This window comes from Bactrocera oleae, chromosome 3 (assembly GCF_042242935.1).
Source record: "Bactrocera oleae isolate idBacOlea1 chromosome 3, idBacOlea1, whole genome shotgun sequence".
Classification (NCBI taxonomy): domain Eukaryota; kingdom Metazoa; phylum Arthropoda; class Insecta; order Diptera; family Tephritidae; genus Bactrocera; species Bactrocera oleae.
In genome coordinates, this window is record NC_091537.1 from 27,020,600 (window position 1) to 27,047,376 (window position 26,777).

A 26,777-nucleotide genomic window follows, 5' to 3' on the forward strand; every position below is an offset into this window, starting at 1 on the left:
GTATGGATATATGGTGCGCCGCTGCGGGGTTGCGTAAATGATGGAAGCATAAATATTATTCAACGTTTCCAAAAAAAAAGGTGCTAAGGGGTATTGTTAAGGCCACCTGTTACATCAGAAATGCTTATATGTATCGCGACCTAAATGTATATACAGTCGCCAAAGAAATAAGATTTCAGGCAAAGCCCACTACAAAAGACTTAATGAACACGTGAATGAGTAAGCGAGAATTCTCCTCTTAGATGTCTCTCTAGTTGCTTATGTCGAAAACAAACCATATACTTTAGCTTGGGAGAAAATTCAAGGAATTACAAACTTCTTTGTTATCTTAGTAATTATATTTTTACTTGTATTAAAATAAAACTGTTCGTTAGTTTATAAAAGTAGTTGTAGTATTACCAAACATTTTAATCGTTTTAAAAATGCTTAATATAAAAAAAAAAATAAATTACGAACACACTGTAGTTCTTGTGGCCTATACATTATATAGGTGGTTGTACATGATCCAGCCTGTTATATTTAATCGAAAAGCTTCTGGAAAGCAAAGCTTCTAATTTTTGGAACGGACTTAAAATTTAGCTTTAAGAGTGTAACGTGCTAAGGCAGCCATTCAACCTAACCTTACTAACCACTTGATATAAATATACTACAAATTATTTTTCTCTAATGAGCGTCGGGTATAAAAGGCCTCTTCTCAAGTAACGTCTTACGAGAACAATATTTATTCGAATATATTTTTATATAGAGTAAATGTATGTATTTGTCATCGTTGGCCGAGTATGCGTAGCTATGAATCATGTACTTCTGAACTAAATATATCAAATTCCTTCCGAGCCCTATGACAGCATTCTCAGTGTGCCTACTTTTACTTTCAAGTGTGTTATATATTTTTAGGTAAAAATTGTTTTGTTGCAATGTCGTTTGTTATTTGCGATTTTAAGCAGAGCCGAGAATCACGTCAACACTTGAGCGGCTTTTCAGTTAATGTTCATGGCCGTCGGCAACACAATAACGGGGTAGGCGAGTCGTCACGCTGCAAAGTGCAACTACCATAAGTAGAGAATAGTAACTGAAGGATGGTGTAGACTTTGCGAACGCTACAAAACGCTGCCATGCCGAGAAACAAAACGTAGTAACGGCAACAACCGCCAAGGTTACTATGCACACAATGCCAACAGGCCAGGAGGCCAGGAGGCAGCTAAAGCGAGGAGGAGGTACTGAAAGCAGCTGACAATCGCCCATGTATATTCGGCACAAAGCCGGTTGTGGTACATTTACGCCACACACCGCTATGTTAACTCAAGCTGTCATATCATCCCACCACCTGTTCTCACCCCTCCCCCGCATCCTCCCGGAATTGGGTTGATATGGATTTCGCCTATGCTGCCACAGCCTTTCGTGATTGTTGCACGCTTGGTGCGTTGTAACGTTTTCGTCAGCGCTGGAACCGCAACCTTTTCAACATGCCACTTGCCACTTGATGCGGCGCAGTTGTGCGCTCGTTGCGGCTGCGGTTGGCGGCAGTCGTAGCGTTGGCGGCCGAAAAAAATCGCCTGCATTCCATTGTGAGTGATTTACAGTTAAGCACAATTTGCTGCGCAAGTGGGCGTAAGTGGTTTGTTTTCATGCGAAGGCAGCCAAGTTGACTTGCAAGACTTTGCGCCAACAGCTGGCAGCGGGCAGCTAGTCGGTCAAGGCCCTGCGAAAACCGTTTGACGGCGTCGCTTGTAACGAAAATGCTGCGTGCTGGTGCAACAACGAAAATGAAAAGCTAAATGAACAAAAAAGCAAAAACAAAAATAACAATGTTGAGGAAAAATGGTTGCCTCGAGTGCCTTTTTACTGCAGTTGGTTGCGGTTGCAACGCTATAAAAGTCGACATTTACACCAACGCTTGCGCATTGCACGTGGCTTATTGTGCGTTGCTCGGCAGTTGCAATTTCCGTTGTCATGCACGTCGCTGCAGCTGCAGCTAATTTGCAACCATGACAGCCGCCATTGTGTTGCTGTAGCATAAGTTTATTTATGTACACAATAGGGCGCGCTCGCACATATAAACACACACATACTACACACATATTTGTTCGTATTAAGCGCAGCAATGAGGAGTTTCTAGCCGCAAATTTTCCTTTCAACTGCAATTATGTGGAAGAACGTGAGCAATGCGCATAATATTGAACGAAAAGTCGGTGAAATTAAAAAGTTAAATTCTTACAATATGATATTGGAAGTCAGAAAATTTAAGCTTAGCTGGAGGCTTCCTTTGTCTTCACACGCTCATCGATGACCAAAATTGTCGTACAGGGATACAAAATATCCTCTGTGTTATTGAAATTTTGACTTGTGACCCCGGGTGTCAGATATTATTGGAGATGACTCCATATCGAGTTTATTGCTGAAGAAATTGTTCAGATCAGACTACTATAGCATATATCTGCCATATAACTGGCCGGATAAACTCAAGTACCTTTATGGAAAAATCAAAAAAAATGTAGATAACAAAAGAAATAACATATTTATATTCGTTTGAAATTGATATTATTGTTCTTACTTAGCCCCAAACTTATTTTTTATTTAGATGTTTTTACATAAGATGATTTCGAGTGTTTTTGTTCTCTTTCTTTTCAAAGTGTTTCCATATATTCTGTTATCTATATCTATACTAATCTTAAAAAGAGGAAAGATTTGATTGTTTGTTTATTTAGATTCAATAGGCTCTGAAACTACTTGACGGATTTGAAAAATTCATTCACCGTTGAGAAGCTACACTTTCTCGGATCCACATTTTCAAAAAAGTTAGGCTTGGTTTATTGGCGTTTTAGCCAATAATGTAACCTGAGGTGTCAAAATATGATTTTAGTAAGTAAGGAAGGGCTAATTTTGAATGAAACCGAACATACTCTTGTAACTTGCAAGGGACAAAGGTGGAGGAAGGTCTTCAGGTTTTGGCAAAACTTTATATCGAAATAAGGAAAGTATTACGGTGATTTCATCCTTTTAAGGAAAGAGGATACACTGTTATTAGAAACGGATTCTTTCTGAATTTTTGCAGTGTCTAATGGGAATGTCTGGATAAATTTGGGTGAAATCGGTTGGGCAGTTCCTGAGATATACGACCTGAAGGTGGGCGATGCCATGCCCTTATCCAATTTTCGTGCTACTTGTAGATCCCAAAGGCCTTTCTATACCATCCTGGTTGTGAAATTTAATGCTTGCAGCTCATTTATTCAGTGAGTTATAGTACTTTCAGTAGTTTTCAACATCACCGTTGTATGGGAAGTGGGCGTGGTTGTTATAAGGTTGATTTTATCTATTTTCACTGAGTTTGAAGTGGTGAGAGAATCACTTTTTCTCAGCAAGTTAGGTCGATATATCTTAAGCGGTTTGGAAGATAAACTATTTAGGGGGCCACATGTGTCCCTGGCTACTTCGATCTCCTGTACCAAATTACAGTTTTGGTTTTTAGCACTTTAAAGGTTTTAGTTTAATGGCGTTTTGTGAGCTTGGAAATACCTCCGCTTATTTACAATACCAACCTCATTTGAGTGCCAAGGAATATTTGTACCCAGTTTTATCAAGATATCTCAATTTTTACTCAAGTTATCTCTTGCACGGACCGACAGTTACCCGGATTGCAACTCTTCTCGTCAACGTTATCATATACTTGTATATATATTAGGTGATACAAACAACCGTTAGGTGATCAAAACTATCTTATTATACTCTGTAGTAAACAATTTCACATTCATTATTCGACGAAATCGTAAATGGCTTACAATCAAAATTGGTGTTTTATTAAGTTATATTATAGGTCACAGACGCATTTATTTTTATTTTTATATTTTACCTCGAGTCAGCTAAAATTATATCAAAAACATCTTCAACTGTGATGTATGTGGTATTAAGACAACCAAAGGGGCTAAATTTAATATAACGTGAAAAACTTCAACCACAGGATGGGAGTTCATTATATAAGGGATATGAAGTTTATACCAAGGTTTACACTAAGTCCTTATTATTTAGCGCTAAACCATTAATATAATTTTATAATTAAAAAAAAAACTTGTCACACTTAATTTCATTAAAGTTTCACACATTTTGACCACCCTAAACGGTTGTATTCAGTATAAGATTTGAAATTGAATAACAAAAATCATTTTATGTACAAATAGGGACAGGGTAGTATTGACACGAATTGATCTATTTTTGACATTAAAATATATTGCTAACGGGAAAAATGCTCTCTGAGTTACATTCTGATACCACACATACCATCGCCAATATACATATAAGGAGTATAGTCAACCGGATGTTTAAAAATCCTGATATTTGTTATATGGACGGACCGACGGACAGACAGACATCCAGATTTCAATTTGCCTCGTCATTATGATTATTTGTATATACCGTATATAAACCTATAACTATAACCCATTAGGTTTAGGTGATATAAAAAACCTTTTAGTGAACAAAACTATTATACCTGTAGCAACATGTTGCAAGAGTATATCCTTCGATCAGAGCTTTAGTTTTTATAAGTTTTAAAAAAGCTGTATAAATTTATGATTTTTGAGCTAAAGTGGTCATTAGTACAAAACAGCGCTAAGTTCGAGCGTAACCGAACATTTTATACTTTTGCAACTTGCAGGGATGAAAGCCGGTATAATACCTTCAGTTGTTAGCAAAAATGTTGCGAAGGAATTAAACATCCATTATTCGATGAAATCGTGAATAAATATCAAACAAATTTGGTATCTTCTTGACTTTTATGAAGGCCATTAATTTTTTTACTTTATTTCATTGTTATATTTTAGTTCATGTTAGCCAAAATTAGACTAAAAACACCTTCAAACGAGATATATATATATGTGATATTAACTCGAGCGAAGAGTCTAAATTTAATATATTGAGTTGATGTGGAAGACGTCAACCAGAGGATTGAAATTGTATATATTAAGGATATGAGGTTTAGACCAAGAATAACGAAAATCATTACCCGTTGTAAAAGGGTATGGAGGGTAGTAGCGACCCGATTTTATATATTTTAGCCAACACCACTTACTACTAACATGCCACAGACTAATAAAATGCTCCCAGGGTACTTTACATACCATTGCTAATCATATGGAATAAAGACATTCAAAAATCCTGATACTAGTTTTATTAGTTTTCGATGAATTTTAGATACAAAGATACACAGTTATGATTAAAACACGCTGTCTAATTTTCATTGAGATTACACATATATATGTGGTATAAACTCAACCCGAAGTTTAAAAATTTTTATATGGGGGCTAAGTGAAGTATTTATCCAATTCAACCCATTTTTGACATACAGACATACCATTAGAATCCTTTCTGAATTTCAATTATATATCCCACACATTGACCGATATTTTCTGAAAAAAGTCAACTATTGGCACTGGGGTCCACATATTCGGTACCTAGTGGCTTGAACAGTTTTGGTTTGAACAATTCTTAGTCGTAAAGTGTTATATTTTACAGGCATTATTCGTGCAAAGATTTATCTCAATACATTCATTTTTGCTTGATTTGCATACTAGGAAGTAAAAGAAACAAATGGAAATTAAAATTGTGTTTTTTGGGAAGTAAGGGTTGTTTTTAGTCCGATTAAAAACATTTGTTCAAAGTGAGTTTTCTTAGTATAGCTTTAGCGTCTAAAACGTATCAAATAACATTCATGAAATAAAACTCAGCATTTTATTTTAACTAATTTATTTGTTTCCTTTTTTCAAAATCTCAATTCTCAATTTATCTTATGTATATATCCCTAATGTAATAACTAACTTTGATTATGCACTACTTAGTTCAATACTTTACAAACTAATTTTAAGTTAAACTTGTATTGCACACAACTAACAATATTTTTTACATTTTCATGCACAATCGAACACTCGCTCGCATAATTAACGGTCAACTGTTATCGTAAGATTCTACCGCACATCAACTACCAATGCAACGAGTGCGACCCATTTACACAAAACCTTTAACAAATCACCTTGCGGCTTAGTATCGGAAAGGAATACGAGATCGTACATGCGTTTTAGAGATAATAGTTAAAAATATTTTAGTTTCTTGAGTTATGACTTGTCTAGTATACATACTTGCTAGTCTAACTGTTACTTTGCTATAGTTTAATGTAATTGCTGTATTTGTATAAGTTATTTAAGTACTAGAGCTTTCCATTGCAGAGTAACTTATGCTTATAAATATTTAGACTTTAAGTAAGAAATACTTGTATCGTTTGTGTGTTTTATGTGTGTATATATATACAGTTAAATCTATGTAGTTGACATACCTAAGTATTTATATGCGAGTTGAGTTTTGATGTTTCACTGACCTTGAATAATAAATATACATATGTATGGTATACAATATCTTGTGTAACTGAGCACACCAGTTGTAATTTCTTAAAAAAAATATTACATTTTTAATACGCATTTTTGCTTGTATGTATGTATGTATGTATAGGTGTGACTATGGATCCAAATTGAGTCGGTAATTTTAACAAAACTAACCACATTTCGGTATCGCTCGATTAAATAACAGCTACTATGTGGGCTTACTAGCACCCCACGGCCACGCCTACACGCCCAGTTGGCTGCTTCTGTTTGCTACAGTCTCAGTCTCATTAGCTCTTAAATATATCCGCTTGCGACTCGTTTAGACGCTTCAGCATCGCGTTGCGGTGCAGCCAATAAGGTGGTGGATCGGGTGGCTGTCCCGGCAGCAGAGTTTTACTCTTAAGTGTCGTAGTTTTCGGATTCGTGGCGGGTGAATTGTTCGCCGCAAGTGCCGCATTATACATCACCGGATCGGCCAGTTGGGCCGAATGTCCAACGGCACCGCGCATCGGCACCTCTTTCTTGCGTATCGTTTCGCAGGTTTCCTTCATCTTGCACAACTGATCTTGAAGATTGCGATACTCTTCGAGAAAGCGTTCTAGCTGCGCAGCATGGTAGTCGTAAGCGGCAACCGTTGACGTATTCGTTGTCGGCTGTAATGCTGCAGAGACAGCTGCTAGGTTAACGGCTGGGGTTGTACCTACGCCCGTGCGTGCGGTAAGCGTGGAGAAGTCCAGTAGGGGCGTCGCCGCTGAGCTGAAAGAACGCTGATGCTGATGCGCATCGTGAATTGGGGAGGAAGGCAAACTGGGATTGCGTCGCACGCCATTAACTCCCATAGCCGCCGTACCCAAACCAGCGCTGCCGCTTAAGTTGAGATTTCCTTTATTGCTGCTTTGCACCAAGTTGAGGAAACTATTCGAACGTTGCCCGCTGGTGTATGTGGATGTGCCAACGTAATTCGAGTATGTCGATTCGGCGGAGAAGCGTCGGCCCATCGTCAACTCGTTTAGGAAGCTAGCATCCCCCAATGTGCTACTGCCATATTTACTTGAGTTGTCCGCTAGCAGCGGTGATTGACTATCCGATGAGCTTTTAAAGTATTTGCCGGTGTTTTTCAATTTTCGAGGCAGCGTACAAAGCGCCTTATTTGTCAAACTACCCGCCCCTGCATTTACACCATAATGCGAGTTATTGTTGTTGGAATTAGTTGCCTGCGCCACTGCGTATTTAGCGATGTCCAGCAAATCGGGGTAGTTGCTGTCGAAGAGATCATTCTCGACACTGTCTCCACTACAGAATACCGATGTGCTGATATCATCGTTGTTGTAGTAAGCATTGTTGTTGGGACCAACTGTTTGTCCGCCCGTTCGTTTGCTATGCGGTGAGGTTATCTTCGTTGTGGCAATGGGTGTGGTTGTCCAGGTGGGAATGGGATTGTAACCACCCAAGCGTGCTGCGGCGTCCACTTGACTCGAGATCGAACTGGAGGCAGAGTCCGAACTAGAATAAGAGAGAACGGTGTTGTGCTAATTAATATTTTTTATACATACGGAATGTTTATAGTTCAATTAAAATTTAACTTTTTATTATTTTTATTAAACATTGCTTTAAAATATGTGTAATTTAGTCTTATTACAGTATTCTCCATCGAAATGATGAACACGCCCCCATTTTGGAAAAAAAGGGTTGAAGATTAAGGGGCTTTTAAAAAGCACAGATAAAACTTTTAAAAAACGATGAAGTGGTTCTAATCTCTCAGTTTCCAGTCAATCAGTTTTATGTCTGTTGCTCTAACTTTGATGGTTTTCGAAAAGATCAATTTGTCAAGTTTTTGATACTACGGGTGATACGTAGAAGATTAGTGGACGATCGCCAGGTTTTCAACTTTTTATAAAGAGTGTTTTTTTTATTTTTTTTTATTAGACATGCCGTTTGTAAAAGGAAATAAAACGCATATAATTTAAGGTTAAGGCTAAAAACTTAATTTTATAAAAAAGGTTTGCCATTACGTTTTAAAATGATTTCGGGCAAGGGACAGTTGCAGTTGGCTCAAATAAATACTAGTCGGAAGGTCCAATTGTCGACCACCTTTTGCAGCAATTGGGGCCGTATGTCAGCAATAACGCGCCCTTATTCAAGGCGTCAATCGTCTTGCTCTTTGACAAGCGGCTTCACATAACCCTTTAAAAAATAATCCGGTGGTATTAAATCGAACACCACGCACAGGCCCACAACGCGAGATAATACGCTCACCAAAAGTTTTCTTCAACATTCAATTGATTTTTTCTTTGGCTGACTGTATATCGTTGATGATTCTTTTTGCCCATAGCGCACACCAAACAGTGACTTTTTGAGGATGTAACGGCGTCTCAACAATGCCTTGTTGATTATTATCACTCAAACTGCAGCAATTGCGACTTCGGTGCCCACTGTACGGGGCCTCTGAGGATGCGCATTATCTACTAGAGTCCACGTGGTGCGAAACCGATTCGAACCGAACCATTACTTTTTCAAACTTTGTTCCAGAGTAAGTGTGTTCATTATAAAATCAAGTAAAAGGTAATTTTGAGTTATTTCGTTGTTTTTCATCAACTTAAATATTTAAGAAAAGTTTTATATCTTTACAGAAAATTTCACAGAATAGGAAAATGTCTCTGTTGGAATCGGCGAAGTTCAATAAAGAGAAATTATTAATGAATTTGTAAGTTCTTCTGAAGTTTTCGCTTTGAATTCGCGGACACGATTTTCAATGTCATTTATTGATGGATTGGTGAACTGTTCTAATAATATTTACCATAAATTTGGGTGAAATCCCTTGACACGGATAATCGTTGAAATCGGGAAGCGTCATCATTGACCTTGTCAATAGGTAGTTCCCCAGCCATTATTTCGAAATCGGTGAACATTTGTGAAAAGTGTCATAGTTAAATGACATATATGTATATATTTGCCATTATCTGACGAGGTTTATTAGATTTCTATATACCACAATAAAACAAATATACAGTTATTATTCTTAATGTGCGCGCATGCAACAAAAGTTTTTTTATGACAAAACTTTTCGGAAAACCCAAATCTTTGCTCGTACAATTTTAGGAAGCAAGATAATCTCTAAAATTCAGAATGTGCTAAACGAATACCGACTAATGAACTTTTACTACAATTTACTGCAATTTCCCTCCTCCATTTGCATGTGCAACAAGGCCACAGAATATCTTGCATGCAACTTGAAACTTTCTTAAATTGCATCTTCAAATTAATGAATGATATGAAATATGCACGTTCAAAAGTTAGGCGGACATTGTCGCCGAGAGGTGCGTCTGTGCGGCAGGCCACTCACTGTGTTGAATTCGTTACACTGAAACGGCTGCTCCGAGTGGCAAGACAACAACAGTGGCAACCAAAGTGGGCGAGAACAATAACAAAAGCAGAAGAATCAGCAGAAATATTGCAAGGAACTGTTATATTGCAAAAGTTGAAAAAACACACACACACTCATACACATACCACATATTGTAGATGTCTACAATTTAGTATATATATATATAATGTGCATAATGCCAAATAGCCAACAGAAGAGCGAATCAACAAAAGAGCACGAAAGAGTTGCAACAGAATTAGTGAAAACAAAACACTAGTGAAAAGTTGGAGATGCCAAAGATAAACACGAGATGGGCGCACCAGCTGGGAAAGGCACCCGACATTTGAAGTAGTGCAACGAGAAGGGGAAAAGCATGGATTTCTTTAGAGTTCAGTTGTGGCAAGAGGTGGGCAAGTAGCTAACCAATTTGGCAAACTGCCTGCAGCCAACTGCGGTACCAACCAACCCATGCAACAGTTAACAATGACAACACAAGCAAAAGGCTGGCTATCTTATGTCTGTGAGAACTTTTGTACTGCCAAGAAGCTACAAAGGACTTTGCAGCCACTCAAAAGTATACCAAATACAACAATGTAGGTGTAAAAGTGGGGTAGGGATTATAGTTTTGCGAGCGGCAACTCTTTCAATGCGAAAAAAGTGTTACTCTTACCGTATGAGCCGAGCATGTTTTGCACATCATTAGCACGTGTTATTTCCGTGCGTTTATCACTTGCGCATCTCGAGTGCCAAGTGTCAAGTATATAGCCTAATTTGTACCATAATACTATAGTGGATATAGGCACGCAGATGTGTGCGAAAATTGTCAAAGGTAAGTAAAAATCAACAAAAGGGGCGGCAGGAAACATCCAATTGAAGTCAATGGATTTGAGGTGGTCAGGGAAGGATATAATAATGCTACTGTAATTGAAACCCTTGTCAGGAAGTGGGACATATAAAAGAATAAGTTCGGATTGACAACAAAATTAAGCCTCCAGAAGCAGGTATTGGGTGGGTTAGTTGGAAATGCTAATATTGGTCGAGTTCTAAATACTGGTGAAAATATGGTTAAAAACGATATATTTGAATTTGTGACTGCCCCGATTAGCCAGTAAGATTAATAAATTGATTGATTAGAAAGGAAAGAAATTTGTTGCAAATAAAGCGCTACAGTTCGTTTAAATATAAAATTATGCTTTATGACAAATGTAAGTTTAAATGAATTTTTAAATCCAAATATGTACTTACCCGCCTAATTCGATTAGCCTTGGTATGTGTAAATCCGATTTTTGTGGCCCCACATCACCGTCACATTCCCCACTGCCGCTCCCCGCGTTTGCATTTCTTTTGATATCTAGCGGACTTTCGCGCATCCCTGTAGCACCACCACCAATACTCGCACGCCAACGTACCGCTGCTGATGTCTGATTTGCGTGTTTGCCTCCTGCATAGTTGGTTTTTGCCGCCGACTGGTAGTTGGCATCCAAACAATCCTCATCATCGTCGCAGTGTGTTGGTATATTGCGGTAGTCACCATTGCGTTTGGCGCTCCCACCACTTGGGTTCACAATAGCCACACCAGTATCACCGCCGTCATCTGAGCCACAATTAAGAGGAGTGGTGGCCGTGTGCAGGTAATCGCTGTTGTCGTTAGGATATAAACCACCGCCACCGCCATTAGTATTGCAAAAGTTGCTAGAGACATCCACACTACCGACCGTGGAACCGCCACCCAAGTCGGGCTTTCGATTCCCCATTCCAGCACCGCCGCCATTGCCCCCATTCGGCCCATTCCCGCTGGTCGAGCAGACACGTGATGTCATCTCAATTTTTTCATAACTTTCTGTGCGCGCTGGTGGTACTGAGTTCCACAACCGCATTTTGCGTTTACGACGTAGCGAACAAAAGCAAATTGCGGCAAAAGAGGAGCCAACCACAAAGAGCAAAGCTGTAAAAATGCATAGGAGCACAATTTTTGCACCCAATGGCGCCTCGGGTGGTCGTCGCGAAACAGCCAGTGTAACGGATGCCTCCACTTTGCCGGCTTTGTTCTCAGCTGCGCAGGTATAAATGCCCGCATCCTGCATGTCGGCGGTAAGTATGGTCAGATTGGAGGCGTTGCGTAACATGTTTACCACGTACGTCTTGCGTCCTTGCGTTGCCGCCGCAGTGCGCGGACTTGCCGTTGGGTCACCCGTTGCTGTTAAGTTGGCAATCACTCGATTTTTCACCATCCATCGCACCGATGGTTCCGGCACGCCCTCCACATAACAGCTCATCGTCACATTGCGTCCCTCTACACCATGTGCTGTTGTGTCGGTGGCAATTATCTGTGGCACGCAAGCAAAGTCATCCAGGTCGATTTTGTCCCACGTTTTGCCAGCCAGACGAGGTGGTGCGCGACACAGCGGTGGTATGCCATATGGTATATTCTCGCGCAGCATCCATGCACGTAACGGTCGCAACGCGCAGGAACAATTCCACTGATTGCGTGCCAACTCAATGCCGTGCAAATTCGTGAGCGATGTTATGGTGCCCGACCGCACCTCACTCAATTTGTTGCCATCCAATTTGAGCCATTCAAGAGTCGACTCAAGACCGGCAAAGGCACGCACTTCGACTGTCGTCAACTTACAGTCGGACATTTCCAAGCGCACCAGCTGCGGCACAAAGCCAAAAGCATCATCTTGTACACGCAAAATCGGATTGCCGTTGAGTTTGATTTCACGTAGCTCGGTTATGAATTCGAATGTGTCGGTAGGTATGCTGCTCAGCATATTATAGCTCAGATCTAGTTCGACCAGATTGATGAGCTTGCGAAAGGCAAAACGTTCGATCACTCGCAATCGGCATTTGGCCAGATAGACCTTTTGTAGATTGAGCAAATTAACTGCCGCAAAGGTGTCGTGCGGTATGCTGGCGATATCATTGCCAGTTAAGTCGAGAACCTGTGTACCGGCATCCAATGGCACCGGGATATGTGTGAGATTCGCATTAAGGCACAAAACTGACTCTTTGCCGCTTTTCCACTTGCATTCGCACATGCTGGGACAATCGGCCAATGTGGGATGGGCTAGACTCAGACAGCAAAACAGCCAAAGTAGTTGCGCAAGCGGGATAGAGAGTAGATTATGTAAAGACAGTTGCAAAGCGGGTACCAAAAGATGAAAGTTCTTCGAAAGCGTCGTTGGCGGATGCCGTGATTTTCGGCGGACCTTGGTAGCCAACGTTATCTGGCATGCGGTGCTACTTTCAACGCAAAGGCTACAATTTCTTTGCACGCACCTATGCAGACGAACAGCCGACGTACGACTGTTGCCGATGTTGTAGTTGTGCGCCCGTGGGCTTTGTTGTGTGGTTTGTCTGTGGCGGGCCATGGCATTTCCGTTCGGAGTATTGTAAGCACTTTGCGTTGAAACTATGCCACATTGAGGTGACTGCACCTTGACGAAAGAAGGACCAGCTGCATATAAGAGAAATGTGGGACTCGTATCGTAGGAGTTCTTCAAATGCCAGTTGACAAGTGTGAAAACCGCGTGCGTTGTATTGAATTTTGTGCGCAGCGGTCTTATGTAGAATTCCTGATTTTTGTACTGCCATGCCAGCCGGCCGGAATGTTGTGTCCAATATAAGCGGGAACACCTTTCAATAGCGCGACCCAAATTAGCATTTCCTCAAATGGTTGTGGTGATAAATACTGATGGGTCTGTAAAGAAAACGGAAGCAAAAAGAAGCGGTCACTTTACTGGGTTAAAATATGAAATAAATATGAGTCGGCTATAGGTCCACATAGATATATAATGTTTATGGGCTAAAAGTGAAAAGCACTCGTTTTTACTGGAAATGTATTTTACTGCATATTTATCCTAGTTTTATAAGCAAGCTGTGTAGAAAAAGTGTGGCAAGACGCTCTTGGCCTCTAGCCTACTTCTTCTAGTCATGCAACTTCACCTGCTTGCTACACTGCGCGAATGCCGCAAGGACCCACAACATAATCTAAACAGTGCAGCTGCAATAAACTGTAAATATTTGACATTTTAATAATGTGCTTAAGTGGTAAAGCTAAAGTATGTACTTGCCATTAACTGACAGCGGTGGCGGTGCTGGTGTTAGCGGCGAACAAAAAGTGCAACAGCCATTAGTTTTTTCACCACGAAAGCCCCCACCCTACTACCATGGCACTTGTAAGTGTTTACGTAAGCTCCCTTGTTGCCTTAGTGTTGTGTTGTGCTGAAGCCATAACTGTCACTTGGAGTTAGCGCGATTTCTTGCCTTCTTACCGCCATCGGCTTGACACTTTGCAACAGCTTGGCACTTTTTGCCACCACACTTTGCTAAAGCCCTGCGGTGGTATTGCAATAGACAGCTCTGCCCTATAAATATGTGTAAGTATATAAAGTAAGTAAGGCTGTAAGTTTCTAGCGGATAGTACTCCACTTGCTAACGGTTTGAGTTTTAGTGTTGCATGCCACAGTTGACAATGGATTTGTACACGAAGTGCTTGCTCATACTTATATACTTGATATACATTACCCAGTAAACATTTTATTTTCACAGATAAAAACACGAACAATTGGACAATAGAATAAAAATTATATTGGATTGCCAAGGTCCTTCATACAGTTCAATCTAGTATCGGGTTCTGTTTGTATACCGTATCTGCATACAATTTAAAGTTAAAGTCAAATAAAAAATTCTATTACTGAACGAAGCTTCACCTAAGTGATATTTAGACCTTGTCAGAGGCAAACCGAAATAGTCTGCAATCCAAACATTTAAACTCGAAGCTCAAAGCTTTGCTTTTACTATCTTGACCTTAAATAAACCAGTATATCTTTGATTTTAAGGGAATCATTTGAATGATTGTGTCAAAGTATTCTCTTATAACTTATTTGGTCCACCTAACAGCCACAAACACGCCTAAAGTCATTCAAAATTGATATATGTATGTAGAGTTATAAATGTTTATCAAACCTTTCGGGATGACGAAACAAATTCAATTCCGGATGTCCATCCATCTACATCATCAGATAAATTATTGATTAAAATATTGGAAAAGAAAATAGGTATCGTTATGTGTTTTACCCCTTCATCTAAAAATGCCTTTTCAACTTATTAGGACTTCAGCGCGTACGGATATCGGGTGATAATACTAAGATAACTTAATGAAATGAAAAGGACATATTTTCCTAATACTACTTTGACGTGGTGCTACAACCAGATGGAAACGGATCAGTAATTCTGCTAGCCCTCATGTGCCTAGTATGATGATTTTTGAACCTGTGCTTGACTTTATACCGAAGGCATGTATAACATATGTTTTGATGTGTGTAAACCTGCGAAACCAAAGCGCAATTATTACTTACGAGCCTTACATAAATATGCTACTCCACTAAAACCAATATTAGCTATAGCTACAGGATATAAATTGCAAAATTTCTAACAAAAGCCGGCGGGGTACTGACAGCTTGCAACAACATGCAATTGCCGCAAGCGAGGGCTATGCCCAAGCTAAGAGTGCTTCGCCATAACACCAACTGGTTTACACTTATTTAATAACAGTGTTGTCGAATAGTTGGCTAATGTGTGTGTATAATTGCATGTGTTTGTTCGCATGCGCACAGTTGATCATTGTGGGTAAATGCTCCATGGCATGCCACTGGGCGTCTACGCAACATATCAGAACATTTCCGCGATAATTCATATTTTGCATCGAAAATTTCTTCATTTTGGTTTGAACATTTGACTTCTAGCGTTAATCAAGGTAAGCCAAACGCCATCTATCGCTTAAATGGCCTGACCATTTCAATACAGTTTGCTTCAGGAGTTAATGCTCGTTCAAACCGGAAAGGCCGTTTTTATCCACTTGGCTTATTAGCCAAATTTTCTCAGTACTTGACAAAAGTCAAAAACATAAATAGTCATTGCCTTAATTATTCCCGAAATGCTTAAGAGGCGTGGAGAGTAAAGTACTTATTACCAGTGAGCGAGCACAAGGTAATTACAGCCTTGAAAAATACCATTAATTACCGGGATTAAATTGTACAAATGACTTGGCATTCGTGTAAAGAATGGAAAATGGTTTTCTAAAATTATTAAGATGGAACTAATATAATAATGGAATACCAATTATTTTATTTTACATATTACTATCACAATAAGTGTTGTCGTATTGATCGAAAAAAGTCCGGGGAATAAGTGTGTTCAATAAAATTATATAATTTCCTCAAAGGAAACTATAATTCATCATCTAATATTTGACGTTGAGTCAATAAAAAACTATCTTTATTAGTTAAAAAGTATAGCTTTTGACTTGTACTAATATAAATGGACTTAGGACTCATTCTATATTTGATTAAACCCTTGAGCTATAATTATGTGATTAAGAATATTTTTGAAAATAAATGAACTCCAAAAAAAGATATTTAAACCGTGCACGTCTTTTGAACTATTTTTCAAAGTTCTTCGTTTATTTTAGGAAGAAATAATACACTGTTTATCTAAAAACATCATACAAAGAATATATGTATACCATTCATAACCATTTCAAATCATACAAAACTGGCACAATAATTTTTTAAAGATCGACGCTCACTCAAACTCCGTTCACACAAGGTCTCTTTTGTCGCTCATTATCGGCAAATTCTCTTTTGGTACAGCTCATTGCATTCACACAAGCGACATGTGTCTGACAACTTGAGTCGGACAATTTCCTGCATTTTCTTTAATAGCACATTTTCTAATTGGCATACGCTTCATGTTTGCGGTGCGCAAAACTATTTAAGATTAGCTAATTTTTATCTCTATTTACTTTTTTCACAAACGTTTGTATTGTACAACGCGTATTTGCATATTACATACAAAAACCAGAAAAAGCGATAACTTCGGTTGCACCAAAGCTATAATACCCTTCACAAATATAAAAGTTCCTTACAAGAACTTGACTTCGATCTAATTTCGTGAAGACACCTCGTCAAATAAAAAAGTTTATATGGCAGCTATATGCTATAGTTATCCGATCTATACAATTCCTGCGAAGATTGCATTATTGCCTTAAATAATAATCCATGCCAAATTCGTGAAAATACCTCGTGATATAAAAGAGTTTTCCATCCAAGCACTTGATTCCGATTGTTCAGTTTGTATTTGTATATTTGAGGAATCACGAATTGCAAATGAAATTGAGTAATTCAAGTTCATGTACTAAGTTTGTATTCGTGTTTTAGATTCCACTAAAAGTAATCGCTAAGTTTCATAATGGGGACAAACTACTCTAGGAATTGGATAATTAGAAAACAGACGTCTAATTCTAGAATAATTTTTTAGCTGCATATTCTATTTGTTAGAAAAAGTTTTAACATTAACGGTCTATCTTATACTCTCGAAATTTTAATTGATCATCGGCTTTTGACCCTTATATTAAACAAGTAAGGAAGATTTGGCAAATTCATTTTTGGCAATACGACATATGATTATTATATAAAGATGATCCCTATAGTTAATAAAAATACCTTACATATTGGTCAGTATACAAGGTATAAAAGCCATAGTATTAGAAATATGGGGGCTAGAGGTAGTATTAACCTGACGTTATGAGTTTTAAGCACATGAATATACATTTATCAGAAAGAGCTGCTCTCTGAATACCATAAAGATAACTCACATATTGACCAATAGAAAAACACTAAAACACATTTTGCCAAAAAATGTACCCATCTGATTTTATCCTGACGGAATAAGATCGAAAATTTATAGTAAAAATTAATAAGAAAGTTATGACAATACCAAACAACTCAAACAAATTCGGTTGAGCTTTGGCAGCTATATGTATAGTGGGAGTGGCAAAGGTTTTCAAACAAAATTTTACACTTATTATTTTTATTGGTATACCATATTATACAATACATTACAAGAGACTACTAACTATTAAAATATTTACTTTTCCTATTTCTTTTATTACTTCTAAGTGCTCAAAATAAGCTCTATCTTTACAGTATATGTGAGTAATAACATTGTGTTTCGTAGAATTTGTTGTATTTTTTATCTGATTTAGTAGTAATTAGAACATTTTCCAAATAGAGAAGCGCTGGCAAGTAAAATAGAGCGCTTAGATTTCAACAGATTATTGTTGGAGACTTAAAAAGACTTTCCAGAAGCCTAACATTCACGAAAATCGTAAGTATTTTTTCTACCATTTATTAAGCAATAATTTCTCTAAATTTGTCTAATGTTTGTACTTTTTAAGTTATATGTTTTTTGAGACATCAAGAAAACTTGACACAAATAATTATTCTCATATTATTGTTTGTGTCCCTAGTACATTTAAAATTTGATATGCGATTTAATGTTACAAAAAATTAAAATTTTGTTAACCAGTTTAATTTATCTCAGCTATGTTTTGGCACACCTATTCACCGATAGTCAAGATAACTACTATTGCAGTGGGCAGAATTGTTCCAATTAAGTGGACATTTTATAAGTTCACGTGACTATAAATTTGATTCGAATATTACATTGTGGTCAAATTTTCACTTTTGATAAGCCAATCGATCATTCTAAATGAAAGTTTGCAGATATATGCATACTGGAAGACCTTTTCATAAACAGGGTTTCCTAAAATTGAAAAACTCATTAAAATTCAGGCCCAAATGAAATTACGTATCTTCAGTTATCCATATACAAAAATCAGAACTTACACTTTTTAGTAATGTTTGATTTGCCCATTCTTTATCAAAACTTAACGTAACTTATCTGTACCTGCATTTAGCTTCATATTTCTGATTCCATTGGACCTTTTTACGCCAAAAATATTAACTCGAGAAATAAATTCAATATTTTACAGAAACTATGTAGGCATGCTATTCTTAGCTTAAGTCAATTTGGAAAAAAAAGGGTTCACTTAAAGACAAAAGTTCTGATATAAGAGTCGTTTCCAATTGAATAATGTCCGTACATGTGGAGTTAACTGTCTATTTTTTTACTTTGGTGGCGATTATTAAAATCGATTATGTATTCTTGCTTAGTTTGCAATCAAGTTATATAATAAACTTATATATATATATATATATATATGAGTTCTTATCACATCTAGGACCGTTTATGCTCATTATATTCTTGGCTAAAGACACAACATTTAACAGGCCGCTCATATAAATATATCTTCTACACTACCTTTCCTAAGAGACTTTAAGTTAACAAATAGGGTCTTGTGAATCTTTTATCTTATCTGCATGTTAATTTTTTCAAAATTTTAATGCCGTTTGCAACGTGCAACATGTCGCGCTTATAAATACCCTTCAGCTTGCATGTACATGACAATCTCAGTACGCCAGCGGGAGTCGCCACAATTACTGCCACACTCTTCAAGTCATTTATTAACTCGTGCGACGCGCCACATGGGCTGGTCGCGCGGCGCGGCAATACAATGCATTCAACGTGCGGCCAACTTTAGATGGTGCTTTTCCAGGCGCGGTGGTGTCTGGTGGGCGGTTCGCAACATGTTATCGCTTATCACTGCTTGTAAATCAACACGTTCATTTACGTGGCTAAAACATTCAACCGCTAAAATTTTACAATGCTAAAACACTGTGAGCACTATTTATGTATGTCGGCATTAGACCGCGGGAGCTAGAGTTCGAATTGGAGTCAACACCTTCCCTTAAGCGTCTCTCCGCTTTGCTGGTGGGCGCTGTTGCAGACTCATGTGTGTTTTATGTTGTTCAAAAACTTTTAATATTTTTGTAGTAATGTGGCGTTAAAGCTCACATACACACATGTGTGTATGTATATGCTATTGAAGTTCACAACCCTCGGCGCTCGTAATTTATAAGCGCTCTTTATGAATATGTGTTGGAGCGCACCCTACTCCGGGCAGCGTCAGTTATACTCAGCCATGGATATAGAGCTGGATCCTGCTGGTGCATTCATGTGAAATTATCGTGTGTTTTACTACTTGCAAGGAAAGTGTCATTCGCCAAGTTGTTGGTTGTTGTTACTGTTACTTTAATGTTTTGTGCTACGCGTAATTATGAAAACCACACACGCAACCGTCGCTTGTATAAATAAATTTTATAGTGAACCACAGTGCAATTCATTAGCAGTCAAATCAACGTTTTACTATAACCAACGTTTGTTTGAGAAATATTTGAATGTTAAAGAAATAATTGTGTACTTCCATATGAAGATGGTTAACGAGGGGAGGGCACAGAAATAAATCATAAAGTAAAGAGTTTTGTTAAAAACTTTTTAAAAAATTTTACTAGCAGAATCCTTTAAAGAACCACTTCTCTCATATAATGGTTATATCCAAAGGTGCCTATCCTTCTTGAAAACATGTGCAATAATATAATATTAGAAATGAAATATGAAGTGCCATAAAAAGCAGGTTCCAAGCTCTGTTTGCTAGTAGCAGAATATTGTGAATTTTACTTTTACTTTTTTTTGACCAAAATCTACTGTTAACTAATGTATCGAACAATATTTTTTTAAACCTGGTAGAATTGATTTAACCCAGAAAAAGTAAGAATTCGATAAGCCGAACATTTTATACCTGGCAATTTCCAAGATTAAAAACCGTTGTTACCTTCAGTTGCTGGCATCTGGCAAAAAATCATTACACGAAAAAACTGTAAATGGATAAAAATCAGTTTTGCTATTTCATTGTGTCTATTAGGTCTTAAACTTAATTAGCTTTATTACTACATTTTGCTTCTTGTCCAAAATATTTATATTAAAATCAACGTAATTAACTTAAGTTAAATATATGTAATATATGGTAATCTCAAGAAAAAGGGCTAAATTTAATATATTGGGTATATGAGATAAAATTCGGCATATTCGCATAGGCCCACATATTCGAAGTTTGGGGCATAAGTTATGATCTGATCGCGACCATTTTAAGATGTGAGATGTTATACTTGAGAGCCATATTGGTGCAACGTTTTATTCCGTTAACTTCATTGATGCTTGATTTATAATCAAGATAGATGTAGAATTATTTATATACATATATATAGAATATCAAATCTGCCTGAAGGGATAACTTGAGTATAATTTAGTTATTTTGGTACACAAGTTCCTGGGTATTTTGAAGAGGCTGTCGATCGAAAACCTATAAAATGCCATAACTAAACGACAAATTAATATACAAAACTGTGCTTAGGTACAGAAAATCACATTAATGAGGTACATCTGTTGTTTAAAGCTGCTTAAAACGTTTAATGTTCATATCTCACAACCCACTTGAGCTATATCAACCAAATTTGCTCAGAAGTAACCCTTCCGGCACCTAATCAAACAGTGTGAAAATTGGACCACCTCCATGTAACAGTTATGTTGACTTAAGTGCGATAACGCATGAAATAAATACTTCAAAAGGATGTTAAATGATGTTAAATTTTCTGAAATTCTAAAGCTCAGTTGACTTATTGAGTTGATCGATAAAAGTTGACCTTAATTGACCAATTTCAAATTTGGTGCATAATATTTTTATACTCTCGCAACTTGTTGCTACAGAGTATAATAGTTTTGTTCACCTAACGCATGCAAAATTAGTCAGTGGGCATGGCACCGCCCACTTTTAGATGAAAACCCATATCTTGGGATCTGCTTAACCAATTCGGACTACAACCACGCCTATTTCACGCTTAACCAATTTCAACAAAATTCGGTACATAACGTTCTTTTCATGTTTCTATGTCATAGTGCGAAAATGGGCGAAATCGGACTACAACCACGCTTACTTCCCATATAACACCATTTTAAATTCCATCTGATTCTTTCACTTTCCACTATGCAAATCAGGCAACAATGACTGTATCGGGATAAAACTTTGCGTGAATATGCAACCTTGTGGCAAAAAATTGTATAAATCGAGCCAAAACTGTTTAAGCCCCTAAGTACTAAATATGTGGACCCCAGTGCCTATAGTTGACCTTCTACCAAAAATATCAGTCAATCCACAAAGAAATCTCAAACGAGTATACTATTTGAGTTTGCGAGAGTATAAAATGTTCGGTTACATCCGAACTTAGCTCTTCCTTACTTGTTTATATATATAGTATTTTTAAGTAAGAGCAGCTTATAAGTGAGATTTACCAAAAAAAAAAACCAAACTTCTTTAGATTAGCTGACAACAAGCTTATTACTTGTATGTGGCAAGCGAGCAGTATGAATATAAATAATTCTATTTTTAACCCCTCAACTTATGCTAGGAGCTTAGAAACCACAAAATATAAATCATAAATACTTTGAAAATGTACAACACTATTAACATTCATACACATAAGAATCCAACTCTGTATGCCACAAAAACCATGCATTGGGACCGCGTTTCACCTCTGAGTCACCCCGACCCCCTACCTGCTATTGTTACTAAAGTTTGATCAGTGCCAAAAATAATGTTTTATAAATGCACGCTGCAGTTACAGCAATTGCCACACAGTTATAACGGCAGCGGGTTTGCGATCATCCATCAGAAGACACGTGAGCGCTCTGTATTCTATTTTACCTTCTGTTTGCGGATAAATATGCACAACCCACTTTACATGCGCGCTTTTGTGTATGTGTGTAGCTAAGACCTGCCACATATTGTATATCATAAGTTTAGGGAAAGCAGCTTAAAGGCTCTGCAGCCACAAAGGTTGCAAGCAAACTGCAGCGCTGCGTTTTCGCAAGCACCGAGGTAGCGGCCAAGAGACAAGCTGCAGCGTTACTCACCAGCAGCGGGTCGCTTTCGCTGTCGAAGCATTGCTGAGCTAATAATAATGCAAAAATATGCGCACAGCTTTTTTGACTTTCCCATTTCATTGTATGTTTGAATGTTTGTATGTATGTATGAGTAAGCCCTAAACACAACCACTCCATGGCGACTGACGGTGGATTTTACTGCTGTGGGTGGGCAGTGCTCCTGATGACTGTGGCTGTTGCATATACTCTATTAGCATTTGGCCATAATATTTTGCAATTGTGTGGAGATGTCACGGCTTACAAGCATGCCACCGCTGGTGTTCGCGTGTGTTTGTATTGGCTTGTTGGCCGCACATTAGTCGTCTTATTTGTAAAAACATTGTTAGTGTTATTTGCTTTTGTTTCGCCTTGTAGTGTTGTCTTTTTATGCGCAGCACAAGAAACAAATGAAATTATTAACCTCGCTTGTATGCAACATAAATAGGATTAGTGCCACATAGTAAAGTGCTCGCCAGCTTACCAACTCCGAGCTGGGCTGCCATGTGCTCGGCGTGCAGCAAAACATGACTTCCGGTTTTTCTTTGCTTGGCCGGCCGGGCGGCATGTGGCAGCGCGGCGCACACTTGCAACGTGCACACATGAACGCATATATACCATGCATACATATGCATACGAGTATGAACATGAATAAATACTTGCTTATAAACGAATGAGCGAATATGAAATAAAATGGTTATGCCGCCGACCGCACAGCTTTGCAGCGCGGTAACAACGTGCGGAGAGGGTGTGGGAGAAATGGATAATGTTGCTGCGGCATAGGTGAAGCGTCGCGTTGCTGTTGTTGCTATGTTTGCGAGGGGTAAAGTGTGAAAGCATATCATATGCAAGGACTTCATTTGCCTGTGGCTTCAGTTATAAACAATCAGATATTTTTATTTATTTCCGTAAATGCACATAAATATAAATATATAAATGCATAAATTTGTAGCACGGTGTGTTGGCGAAGTAACCCAATCCACCAAAAAGCACCAATTGAGTGCGAAGACAATTTTGTTGAGACTGTTGAAAAAATTACTTTCAGGCAACAAATTTTTGCTCTCACGTGAGAGTACGTAGAATATATATGGAGCGCATGGAGCATATATAGTTTCGCTTACAAATGTGAATTACTTCATAAATACCTTCGATCTAATTGTATGCCAATATTTTTAAGGCAAGATCAACTATTACTAGAAGAGAGTTTGGCATTGAGTAAATTTGGTCTCGCCGAAAAAATACGCACTTCACTAATCTTTCGCGTCATTTATATTTGATACTGTGGACTCCGGTGTATTCGAGAAACAATTTGTTTCAGAGGGAATCTTTTAAGGTTTCAAAGTTTCTTGGAGAAATATAGGTTAGGCTTCTTTAGGCAAGGCTCTATAGTGGGTTTTTTAGATTTTATAAGCTTTACTATAGAGACACAATTAATTAGTTTCGAACTCAAGTGAAGATTTCATAGACGTAAGAAATCCGAGTTTGAATTTAGTATTACCAACGATTCGGATTTGTGGTGGTAGCGAATCTAATACCAAAATATTTTAGTATGGTATTTAAAACAGTTATTATATTTGCTATAAATAAGGGGTACATCACATTCAAAAACCTTACTGCAGAGACTCAAATAACTTGTCATAACATTAAAGAACGTTATAGCAGAGAGTAAAAGAACATAAGAGTATTTCCAAAATGTAGTCCGATATTTGTATATAAACCTCCAGAGCCTCGTTTATTATTGAAACTGAACTTGTTGGATTCTTTCTGTTACACTGTGACTGAAGAGTCCGGCTTCTCAATATCTTTTATTTGAGAAACCCTCAGAGAGTTTCTTGGTTTTTTATTAAACATAACGTAATAAACCGGACGAAGATAGTTATTTGTTTACTGGGCATACAAAGCAAATAGAAACATCTGAAAATACTACGGCCGTCAACTTGTGACACCGCACTGCGCCCTCGCTCATATATTTGCAACTTGTTGTGGCTTCCTGTTTCTACTTTTACTGCAGCAAACAGTCGTTTCCAACGCTTTAATCCAGCCACTGGACGGCAAAACAAATTCGCCATGTTGGGGGAGGAAAGAGAGGTTTAAGAGCTAAAAAACCGCAGCACATGTGGCCGCTGTATGTGTTGTTGCAACAACGGCAATGTCTATAGTACGTTTGTTGCATGCATAAAATATAACTGTAGTTACTTATGCAAGCCGGTAGTGCGAGCTGGTCTGTTACTTTCCCCCTCCCACTCCAACAATGCACTGCTGTGTACGCTCGTCATTACAATGCGCCACAACGTTGATTTAAAGCAAAAGTTGTTTCAAAGTTTTTTAACTGTTTTAATGCTTTTATCTGGCGCTTTTCTAGCTTATGAGAATCGGCTTGAAAGGGAAGGTGAGTGAAAAAATAAAGCATGCGAACATGAGAGAGCAAGAAATATAGCAAATCAGTTGGAAAATAGTTGCTTTAAGCCAAAAAAAAAAAATAAAAAGAATAAATGCGCTGCGCAGAAAAAATTAAAACTCGTTTGATTTTGACAAAAAATGTAGCTCATAATCAAAAGGATTTCGGATTTGCCACCGCAAAGCTCAGAAAAAATATGCGCTTGGGAAACATTACCAAACCCGATCGTCGCTTATCGCATTTGGCCAAGTGTGCCATAAGTAAATAGCATGGCTGAGCTCTGGAGTGGAGAACAGTGTGCGGACGACGACCGTCACTAGTAACTGATTACACAATCGCCGTATTTATTCATTTGTTCCGCAGTAATCCTATTTCCATGTTTTCGCTTATCCCACCACTGCTCATCACTATGGCGATCTAGTTCCGTTGTTGAGCTAAATTTTAACCGCTGCGCTTTGTGGTGCTCCAAATAGGATTTAGTTTATTTATTAAATATGTTTGATGATTGCACATGTTTCGGAACTAGAATTGCACAGAGAAGTATTCGAAATTTGGCCAATTGTTTTAATTGGATTAAAACTTCAAAAGTGGTCAGTTAAACAGTTTGGTTTCAATTTGTAGAAATAAAAATATAAAAACAATAATAATTGCCGCTTGAGTTAAAGTTAATCATCCACGAGTGCCTGGTCCAGATGTTGCTGAGAGTTGTTAGTGTAAGATTCTAACTGTTGAACCTGTGAACCTTATATTAGACATCCTAAGTATTCACCTGCTCTCTCTAAAATTTATTGGAAAAATATTATAACCACCTATGTAGCTCAACTCAGGGATGGTTAAAAATTTGTATTTACCTCACGACTACACAGCTGCTAGTTGTTGACCAACGCTTGTCCCCACTCTGAAGGAATCTGCGCTCGGGAACAGTAAATCTACTGCTACCTTAATGGGCCACTTCCGCCTGAAAGACGCTGCAGTAGTCTGGAAGCATTAAACTAGAGTAAGAAACCCAAAGAAAATTTTCAGTTAAAATTAATTTTTTGGCGCTTAGCTTGAATTTTGTGCCTTATGTGTACCCAGCCTTATGGATGCTGATAGATTAATCCCCGAGCTACTATCTGCTATCGTTACTAAAGTTCATAAACCTTGTAATGCGAAACATTTCTTACTCGAAGCGTGTGAAACTGCAAAACATATTTTCGAGACATACTGACAGTAACAAAATTACAGTAGTCTTAAAGCTCAAAGCTCTTGAGCATGTGCTCACTGATTGACAAAAAATAAAAAGTGCCAATATTCGCATAACGTGAGTTACACCATCATAAATAACAAAACACATTTTCTAATCTTCAAGTTTACGCTCGAATACATCAACATTTTTGGCGGCGCTAAACGCATTTTTCTGTTTTTGTTATAAAACAACAACACGAAAAAATTAAAAGCATAAAGCTTTTCAGCTGCACACATAAAAATGAGGATACCCATATTTTTTTCCATAATAAAGGCGTATTCATGATTGAGAGCGGAGGAAAAAATCTAACAAAAAACAATAACGGTTTTGTGGTGTTATGAGTGTAAGCAAAACGGATTGCAAATAGATAAAAATAAAAAATGGCGTGCGTGAATATTTTCAGAAAAATTTGTAAATGCTTTGTACGTACTGACATTTTTTTCTGACTAAAATAGGCGGCTTGAACTCAGCTTGAGTAAATTCTGAATGAAGGGCCTATTGTATATTGCATTTTCTAGTGCGTACTGTTTATTTAATAAAGCTTTTAAATACCATCTAAACATTGTTATTTTATATACATTCCGGCACATTATGTAAATGGATCTGAAAACTATGCCAAGAATTCGTGCTGGTTCTCTCGTTTTAATGCACAGTTTTTATGAAATTCCATATTAATTCAAGAGCACAAAATAAGGCACATAA

At 37.9% G+C, this 26,777-nt stretch overlaps 1 protein-coding gene across 2 annotated transcripts in view; it reads right to left on the reverse strand.

Annotated features, from left to right (window-relative positions):
• Nucleotides 1–5,747: 5,747 nt before the first annotated feature.
• kek3 (kekkon 3) overlaps nucleotides 5,748–26,777 on the reverse strand; it is a 117,660-nt gene continuing 96,630 nt past the window's right edge. For both annotated transcript variants that reach the window (XM_070106331.1, XM_014247824.3), the window contains exons 3-4: nucleotides 10,975–13,432; nucleotides 5,748–7,868 (exon numbers count right to left, since the gene is read on the reverse strand). In XM_070106331.1, the coding sequence (XP_069962432.1) occupies nucleotides 6,653–7,868; nucleotides 10,975–13,103 (3,345 nt within the window). In that variant the 5' untranslated portion in view covers nucleotides 13,104–13,432 and the 3' untranslated portion in view covers nucleotides 5,748–6,652. The remainder of the gene's footprint in view (nucleotides 7,869–10,974; nucleotides 13,433–26,777) is intronic.